Below are 10,136 nucleotides of genomic sequence, written 5' to 3'. Positions count from 1 at the left end.
TCAACTCAGCCATCCCCCCGCCCCCCGCAGGGAAGAAAACGCTCGCATTCAGCGTTTGAACGCTGCAGATACACAATATTTATAAACGCCGTGCGCATGACGGGGCAATAATGCATTTCCTTAAGAAAAAAAAAGCCATAAACCACCCAGCAGCCGAAGTCCCTGGGGAGCCCCGGGGGCGCGCCCTGCCGCGGGAACACGCGGCTCCGGCTCCGACGGGAGGGAGGAGCAGCCGCCCGCGCCGCGCTGGCACCGAGGCGGCCCAGAGGCTCCGCCGCCGCCACCACCGCTCCCTCGATGGGCAGTTCCAGGCTCCGCTCCGCTGCGGGGCTGGGACGCGGTGCCGGCGCGGAAAGGCGGGCCGGGGCGGTGTCGGGCGGGCCGTGCCGCCCCTCGGTTGTCCCCGCCCCCCGCCGGTTTGGGCCCAGCCCTCCCGGCGGCGGGGTCGGCTGCGCCGCTGTGCCATGAGAGGCTTTAAACGGCAGGTGCGGGGGAGGGAGGCAGACGTGCAAGCGGCGGCTGCTGCGGCCCGGCGGTAGCGGCGGGCGGGCGCCTTTCGGCTCGGTGGGAGCCGCGGCGGAGCGGAGCATGTCGGTGGCGACCGGGGGCAGCGAGGCAGCGGGCGGCGGCGGCGGGAACCGCGTTTTCTTCCAGAGCCCTCGCGGCGGCGGCGGAAGCGGCGGCTCCTCCGGCGGCTCCTCCCGGGAGGACTCGGTGTCGGCGGCGGCGGCGGTGGTGCAGGTCCAGCAGCGGCGCCACCAGCAGGGGAAAGTGACGGTGAAATACGATCGGAAGGAGCTGCGGAAGCGGCTGGTGCTGGAGGAGTGGATCGTGGAGCAGCTGGGGCAGCTCTACGGCTGCGAGGTGCGGGGCCGGGGTGGCGGGGTCCCCGGTGCGGCCGCCGTAGTCCATCCGTCCACCGCTGCCTCCCTCGCCCCCGGCATCCTCCACCTGCTTCAAGTCGTGTTTCGGCTGCGGGCGGGGGGGACCTGTCATCTCCACCTCCAAATGACATTCCGGGGACGTCGCCCTCTCCCCGCCGCCGCCCCGCGCCTCCGCCATGCCCCGCCGCGGGGAAGGGGGAAGGTGTCCCCTGCCCCGCGGGGAAGGGGGAAGGTGTCCCCCGCCCCGTTCCCCCCGAGGTAAATGGGAAGAGACCGCCCTTTGGGGACAGGCGACGGCCACCGCCCGGCCCCGCACGGTCCCCTCTCCTCCCGGGGGGCTGCTGCGGCAGGTCCGGGGGTGTCGGGCGGCGCTGGGGCTCCCGGCTGCGCGCCCTGGGGCCATGTCTGGCCGGGAACCGCTGTCCTGTCCCTGCAGCTCCCCAGGGCAGGGCGGGCCGAGGCGCGGAGGAGCCTTCCGCGGTCTGCGGGGCTGTCGGTCCCCGTTAGATGCGAGCCGGCCGTGCGGCGGGGCTCCCGGAGAGGAGAGCGATGTGCTGCGGGCGGGGGGGAGGAGGAGGAGGAGGAGGAGGAGGGAGCTGCGCGGCGGCTGTGCGGAGGCGGCTGTCGTGGAAGAGGGACTCCGGTGCGGATACGGTCCCCGGTAGACCGTGGTATTTTGTATTAGCCCGGCTTCCAGGAGTGGGGTGGATACTACCCGGGAAATTTTCAGTCAGCGGTTAGAAAATCGTGAGGAAAAGAATCGAAAATACTTGGGTTTTTTACCTAATTTGTAGATATCAACCCTTTTGTTTTTCTCTTACATCTGGGCAAAAAGTGAGCGTTGCCGGAATGAATTCTGTTCTGTAGAGGACGGGTGAACAGGACGATTTTTCAAGATTGTTCAGAGGAACAGTGACTGTTACCTTCCCTATAGAGATGACAACGTTGTAAGTAAAGGAAGTACCAGTGCTTTGTTTTGTCAAAGCTTCATTAGAAATGTAGACCTTCTAGTCCCCAGAGGATCCTACCTCCCTGCCACCCCAAGTATTTACTGTTACATGGGATCACAACGTTAAGTCTGAGCTGAGGTTCGTACATACTTTTCTCATCGGTAGTCTAATTCACTTTATTATTAGAGACATCTGAAGTGAGATTTGTTGAAGCCGAATGTGAATTTTGCAGCTAGCATCTCTGGAGCCAACATCTCACCCCAGGGCCCTCGGGTATTCTGGAGCTAGGAAGGCAAGAACTTGGCAGTCCCTGGTGTGTGGATGTCTCAAGTGAATGTGAGAGCCTAAATAATCAGGCCTGAATATCTAGCACATATGTAATAGAAATGTTTAAAGAGACTTGCTTTCATCTAAAAACCAGTTTATCAGCAAATTTGTCAGAAGGTCTTGTCCTCGTAAAAAAATGTGCGTGTGACAAGTTAAACCTCCTCTAACTATTGACATCCATGAACTAAGGGAAGGAAAGATAAAAATGGAAACTCTGGTTAAAAAAAAGCAGTTGTTACTCTTCATCATGGTGTGACATGCCTCTCCAGCCTTATGACTTGCTAGGCCATCTAGCCTGTAGGCTGCAAGGATTTCCTTGAGGTCAGAAGTACTCATACAAGTGTTTGCATGAGCTGATGATGTAGTTAGTAGCTGGCCTGCTGGATCTGTTGCCTCTAGTTTGGCTCGCGTTGTTCAAAAATGCCAGGCCTGTTTGGACTGTGTGCTTTTGACATACGCAGTTGACAGACCTAGTTGTTCTGTATGTGAGAAAAGATGTGATCCATGGGACAAAACCAAGGTCTGGAGAAATCATTGCTGCTCTTCACAGTATTCAAGTAACTAGCTTGGTGGAAGAAAAAAATCTTTCATTCTTTTCCTTATTGTTGCTGCCTCTGACTGAAATAGAAGGTGGTTTGCATTGGAAGGAGCACTCCCCATTAAGATGCGGACCATATATGGCTGCATAAAAACCCTTTTTTACAATTTGATTTCTAAAGTGACTTTTAGGGGAAAAAAACGTTTGAAGCAACAGATCAAAACGCTTTTAGCTTTGAAAGTTGAGAGCAAAACGTTGAAGTCTTCTTCTCCTCTTTGCTGTTAACGTGTGAACTCTATCCAGTGTCAGCATGGATGACAGTAGTGAAAAGGTCAAGGAATTAATATGCTATCAGAATAAAGTCGAAGATGTGTGATGAATGTAGTGATTAAAGACCATAGCAATTTAATGCAAGATGGTTTGGTTGAATCTCCGTTGATTACTTTTAGGCTTACAGATGTATCTCTCAGGCTGAAACTTAATCACCTATGCAGACAGTTAATAACTCTGTCTGAAGGTGGGGGGGGTGGGGGTTGGGAATTGCTTACTTGAACTTCTGTGGAAGATCTGCCATAACTTCCTGATATGATGACACTTAAGCTCTGAAACAACCTGAAATCTTCCAGAATGTCAGAAATAACCATAGAATTGCTAATCCTGGAAGAGCTAACCAGTGTGAGTGTTTTGTTGCTGTTCTGACTAGGAGCTCTGTTTCGAAGGAGCGATGCACTCCATTCCTAGGAAGAGCAGAAGTAAGTAGAGGGTGTTTGCAGTGCGGTGCACTGAAAGTCTGCAAGAAGACCTGGACGTCTCTTTGTGAAACTGTATAAATGTAGTGCCTGCCCAGAGTTTTCCATTTAAATAGTGTTTTCTATGAAATCATGCTGAGATTCATCAGTAAGTGGACACTTGCAGAAAGACTTTTGTTTATTCAAAGCTAAACGTGTTCATCGTCTCTCAAGTACTTGCAAGTTAAGTCAGCTATAAGCTTGTCTTGGCTTGGTGACAAAGGTTAGGAGATGAGGTTGAGAAATAAGGAGACAGGTTTGTTTGTGTTCTTTTTCTAGTGAATCTTGTCTTTACCAGCGCAGTTCTAGTTTTGAAAATCGGATGCCAAGCAGGATAATAGAGTTGGGGGAAAAGTGGTTTAGGAAGAGGCCTTTGAGACTATTTTTAATGCTGACCAAAGATCTGTGATACAGATCAGCTTTAGAAAGGTTACTTCCACATGACGTAGACTTTAGGGATAAAAACCAGCCTGAATGATAAAGGATTACCAAGGTAGAAAACTTGAGTAAGACCTGAGACTCTTAAGCAGGATTTGTTTGGCACCAGAACCAGCTAACGTACTCGAGTCAAGTGCTTCAGGTGAGCATCTGTCTGACTGTTTGCTCCTGGAGCTATTTAATAAAAAAAGAAGCTTAATAACCTGTTTGGTTTGGTTTCTATGAATAGTGAAACTGAGGATGCAGTCACATAGTATATTGAAAATGCAGTGTCTTAATTGCAGGACTTAAACTGACTTTAGTGTTGACCTTTACTAGATACCTTTTTTCTGAAAATAGTTTCTTCACAGATGCTTCATGGTTTGGGCTATATCATTATTGGTTAAGTATTGCTAAATAGTACCACACAGAACAACTTACATCATCACTATTCATTCCCTCATGGTTTGCAACTTGTAGTTCAGCATGAAAGTGATGACAGTCTAGTTTTCCAGATGTATGATTTACATTGTGTGCACCTGCCAAAGTTGTACAACTTTTATATATGTGTAAAAGCCCACTGGATCTGTCTCCAGAAACTGTTCAACTTTACTAGTGAATTACTGTGCTCAGGAGTCCTGTCCACCCACAATTACAGCGTTTGCTATAGATGGCACAATGCTGATGGAATGAGCGCATTGAGGGCACACGGATTTTGCACAGCACTAGTAAACAATGAAGAAAGATTTTGTTTGTGCTACGAGTTTGTTGCTGAGTGTTTTGTAATGTTGAGACTTGCATGTACAAATCAAATGAGCCCTTAGATTTTGCATTCTAAAAGTTGAATGTAAGACTTACCTTCTAATATGAGGTATTGCTGAGCTTAGCTGGATAATCAACTGTTTTATTAGAGTATGTCTACTCACTTATGGAAATTGGTGCTTAGCAAAGGTATGATGTTGGTCTGGAAGTAGTAGGGAATTATGTCCAAGCTTACTCCTTTTCCATTCCGGGGCAAAATACACTGGAATTCTATTTAAAAATTCAGCGTACAAGAAAATATAACTGGAAGAGCTGCTCATAAAAGCCCCTCAAGCATTTCCTTTTAAGAGTACAAAGCCATACCAGACTGAGAATTGTCATGTGTAGGAATCTCTTCCATCTCCTGATACGGGCACTGCAAACACAAGAGTGGTGTGAAAGTCTGAAACGGATAAGGGATTTCATGTTGGCAGGGCCAATCTGTGGCTATTGGCTTTTGTTTTTTTAAAAAAAGGTATTGGTGAGGTATGGGGTGGGGAGGGGAGGTATTGAAAGGAGCACTTTGACTTAGTCCTGCATGGATTGAGCTCCCTTCCCCTGGGTGCTCTGTGACTGCAATGTTGGAGAACACTCTCTTTGGCCATCTCCCTGAAGCTGCTGGGATTTGCTAACGGTGACAGCTTGTCCCTAATATAGCATCAGAGAGTCCGTCAGTCTGTACACACTTAAATTTGAACTGGCTGATGCTAGACAGAAGAAGACAGAAGGGAAGGCTCTTATCTAGGCTGGGGAGAGAGATCACAAAAGTAAACTTCCTAGCCTTCCCTTTCCTCTCCTGCACAAATGTTTTGGCCACAATGGTAAAGCTAGTGGCAAGGTGTAAAAGGTGGACTGGGGGTTGCGGGGAAGGTGAGCTGTAGGTCTTGTGTCAGGCTTTCTGAAAAGGATGGACTTTTGCAAGAAGGGTTCTAGTCACTTAAACTTGAGCTCTGAACAAATTAGCTGCCTTGACTATATTTCCAAAAGATTTTTTTCAATACTGAATCTGGTTGGAGACTGATGGTTGTAGGTTGTCTACCAAGAGCAGTGCTGCCTATGCTGAATAACTAAATGCTGTACAGGGTGTCAGTTCCTCTGTGCATCTGCATCCAAACAGGTGTGTCTTGTGATTTGATGGAGTCAGTTGCAGCTGTTTCTCTCCCTGCTATTCAGGACTGTATTTATGTGGGGCACTGACCTTCTGAGTGGTATGGACCACCTTCTCCAGCCTGCTCTCTCACGGGTCAGTGCCTCTACACACCCCACAGATCCTGTTCTGAGGCAGTTGCCATGGTTACCAGTGATCTGTTTTGCTCTGAGTTTGCAAGAATGATGAATAAAATGGTACAAGGACTTCAGGGCTAAACATCCCGTCAGTTCCAAAACAGCCTGGTCAGCAAGCTGCTAAGGTTGCCATGTAGTGATGCGGACCTGATGGTATGATCAGGTACCGCTTATTCCTTAGGCTATGGTGAGGTAATGTTTGAAATTCATTATTCGTTTCTCAGAAGGGTGTTTGGTAAGGAAATCTAGTGAATGAAACACCACAGAAACAAACTTTTGCTGACTGTCCGACTCTTTGAATAGACTTCCTCTAACTTAGACCAAGATCTCACAAATGATAATTGCGTGTGAACCCCTTTATAAATGGATCAAAAGTGGAAAGAGGCCAAGAGGGGTCTGAGAATTAGAGTGTTGCTCTGTAAAAGCGTGCAAGTTAATAGAGGAAGGAAGTTAATAGAGGATCTATTTCTTCAGGAAATCGGGTATTACTGTCTAGATGCATTGGAGTAGAGTACTTCGAGGTCCATCAAATTGTTTAGGAATGTATTTGAGTTACTTATTTAGGACAACTAGTACTTATGTCAAATCTCCACCTTATGAACTTTGGAGCACTCTCTTGAGGGCAAGGATGCTGCTCAACAGACCTGTGCCAGTTAAAGTGTTGCTGTGATCAGAGACCTACAAAGGACACAGGCAACACTGATGTAGCAAAGACTTCTAATATAATGTAGCAACCATGGAAAGGCAGTTGAATCCCAAGAGTAGAAAACAGGAAGCCCAAAATGGCCTATAAAATGTATGTTGCTGTAAAACAACCATTGTAAAATGCATGCTGCTGCTTTCAGAGGAGTGCACTTAAGTACCTATGAGGGTGCCAAGCACCTGATGGCGGTGAGCACAGAGCCTTTTGTCTGTAAACGCGCTGCTTAAACTCTGATCTTAGATTCTGAAGACCCTAATCTAGTAGGAAATGTACCACCATTCAGCTACTTTCCTTCTTTTCACATGCAAAATTTGCACTACATCTCAAAGGAGTTCAAGAAAATAATTTTTCTACTGCTTGAGCTTTGTGTAGTCTGAATGTCAATTCTGTACTGGTCATAGTGCATTGTTTTATCTTAAGTAGCAGCAATATTCTTGACTTCTGATTTGAAGCTTCGCAACACAAATCTTCATCTTCCCTCAGCTGTTCCATAGCAAATCTTTGTCTTTTCCCTCTCTGTTCAAGATTCAACTGGTCTCTTTGCTGAAGCGATAGGTGTGGTTGTCTTATAACAAGGCAAAGAAATAATTGATTGCTTACATCACTTAAATTTTTATAATTGTACTTCTTATAAAGAGTAGCTTCCAACCGTTGTGGCTACAAAGTCTCTTCTGCCTTTAGGCAAATTGCTTTACATAGAGTCAGCGCTTGATTATCCAGGATAACTAGGGTGGGGAAGGGCTGGAAGAGAAAACATGGATGCAGTGGAAAAACCGTGGATTAAAAAAATAATTGGAAACTATGCTGCAATTATAAAAAAATAATTGGAAACTATCATGGAGTGAACATACAGCTGAAGGGGAAAGAGGGGAAATCAATCATTAATCTACCCCCTTCCTCCCACTCAAGTTCATCACATGCTCATCTACATTGCATTTGGACTTGAATCTAGCTTGGATGTGTCTGTGCTTGTAGCAGAATTAAACTGCGACATGGATGATCTATCCACAGCTGGCTGAGAGCTGGTTATGTTGTGCTTTGAAGACACTGCAGTATTGGTCCTTTCTACCTCTGTATTCTGACACAGTTGAGTCTCTCCTATTGTTGTCACAGGTTTACAGTAGCTGATCTAAACTGTGCTACGGAAGCAAATGCCTGAAACAAAAATAACCCTGTTTAAGTGAGGAAAATAGGTATTTCATGGCACACCTGCCTCTTAAAAAGGCATAGGGAATGTTTCTAAATAGGTGTCATATTTAAATAAAAAGATCTTCTACTTGAAGTAAGACTTTGTTTCATAAGCAATGTGATAGTTTAGGGTTGCCCCATGCCTTACAAAGGCTGGCTGAACTCCTGTTTGCATTCATGTAGCTCTCACTTTAGATTAGTTTATGCTCAGCCACTTAAAAGGCACTGTTCCTGGCCGCAGATCCAACCAAAAAGAACCCTGAACAATTTGGTAGTGCCTATTACTGTACGTAATCTGTGTGAAGCAGTTCTCAGAGTACAGGAGATGCTGAGGAAAAATATGCTATCCTATCTCTAACCTGATTCAGTCTGAATTATGGTCACCTTGCCTCTTGTCACCACAGGTGATAAAGCAGCAGCAATATCAATCCATTCTTCTAGCAGCCTTGTGTCTTGCCTGCAGTATCAGAACGCTAAGTTCTCATTTTTCCCTTCCCTTTTTATTTCCCTTCCCTCCGTCTAACTCCAGAAACTTCTATTTGACAGCACAAATTGAGTAGGTTAGACATGGCCATCCATCTGTGTCACTGCAACATTTGGCTGCCTGTTGTAAAACCTTGGCAGTTTCTTTTGCTGTCCCCCTGAGTGACACATGGAGTTATGGAAGTCAAGATTTCTAGAAGTTATTAACATTGGAGAAGAAGGGGATGAAATCTAAACTGCATGCAGTCTGTACAGCAGCAGTATGACTATATTTCAAAGGTAAAATAAATTTAGCTTGTTAGCGATCTTCTTGGAACGGTGAAGTGTTTGGGCAGAGGTACACACTGAAACAAATCAAATTTTCTTTGATGTGATAAGTATTTAATTCTGAGGATCCTATTTGAATAGGAGAACTGTTACTTCTTCCCCGCTCCCCCCCAAGGAGCATGATATCTATTTCAGGAACTGGTTCAACGTGATATCTTAAACTATTTTTGGGGAACACACAGCTCACAGCCCCAGAAGGCATCTTATATCTCTTCAGTCCATGCGATATTTATCAGTAGTGTAGATCTGGTGGATCTAAACCTAGAGAAAAATCATAATGTGTACTATAGGTCTTTAATTATTAGAATGCTGGTAGCTTACCATATGGAGTGAAGTGAGTACAAAAGATAGCCTTAATTTAAAGTGGCCTAATGCTACGTATGTAAATGGGTAGCTTGTGCAGTGGTGCTGGTCTACAGGTGACACTTCCAACAGTGACTGAGATGAGTTCACCATTCTGAGTGTGCTGCCAACAAAGGGATCACACACTTTGGTCCTATGGGTTGGACTTCATACATGCAAATGATGGCACAATCAATGCCTAATGAAAATCCTCTTATCAGACTGCCTTAATAGGATTACTTTCCAGAACACAGAATTGGGAAGGATCTCCTAGGTCACAGGGTCTGCTTTCTCATTTGCAGATAAGCTCTTTGCATTCGGTATCATTTTTTAACAGGGTGACTCAGTTATATGATGTCTCTTTCCACATTATTTCATAGATTTAAATGTACCTATTAGATGCTGGGTTCTTTCCCACCTCCTTCATAAAATATAGAAAGATATTGATAAAAGACCAACGCTTGCTTGGGATGGGCTTGTCTGGACTTTCACTTTGGGGTGAAGTTTAAATAGACTGTAAACACACATTACTATATGTTCTTACTCTAGGAATCATCGGGCTTAAGTGATGACCACAGTAGAGGGGCAGAAGTATCAAGACAGTGATTCTGCTGTAGGTCATTTTCTATCTCATAATGTTCGTCTCTTGAGTAGATGTCTACAGACTCTGGGACAAATGTGCTCACTAATATTTCATGGAATTAATTTAACAGTACTTGGAAAAATATATGATGTTAACTGCTCAAGATCCTAACTTATTTTAGCACTTGAATGATAACTTCTTTGAAGTAGATATCCAAATTAACTCTAGTGTGGTACAAATGATTTTGTGATCCCTCTAGATGGCTGATGCATAACATTTTGACATTTACTTTAAACATAAAAAATGCTTTGAGCTTTTACAATTGATTGCCATACATTTCAAAAGATAATACCTGAAGCATGTGTTGCTTTTTTTTGTTAGAGAAGTCCAGATGTTCTGGATTAAATTCTTGGGTCTTTGTTTTTGTTATGCTGGTAGTAATTGTGCCACTTCAGGCTTACTGTCAATCTATGTATTCCTGTTTCAGGTGTACTGAAGCAAAACTGCTTAGTCTTCTTTCT

General features: G+C 45.6%; 1 protein-coding gene across 1 annotated transcript in view; it reads left to right on the top strand.

Moving 5' to 3' along the window:
- Nucleotides 1-588: 588 nt before the first annotated feature.
- PPP1R14C (protein phosphatase 1 regulatory inhibitor subunit 14C) overlaps nucleotides 589-10,136 on the top strand; it is a 53,735-nt gene continuing 44,187 nt past the window's right edge. Inside the window, exon 1 of the mRNA XM_086625220.1 lies at nucleotides 589-864. Within this exon, the coding sequence (XP_086481346.1) occupies nucleotides 589-864 (276 nt within the window). The remainder of the gene's footprint in view (nucleotides 865-10,136) is intronic.

Source organism: Tauraco erythrolophus, chromosome 2 (assembly GCF_009769465.1).
Source record: "Tauraco erythrolophus isolate bTauEry1 chromosome 2, bTauEry1.pri, whole genome shotgun sequence".
Lineage (NCBI taxonomy): Eukaryota > Metazoa > Chordata > Aves > Musophagiformes > Musophagidae > Tauraco > Tauraco erythrolophus.
This window is presented reverse-complemented; position numbering and strand designations above follow the sequence as displayed.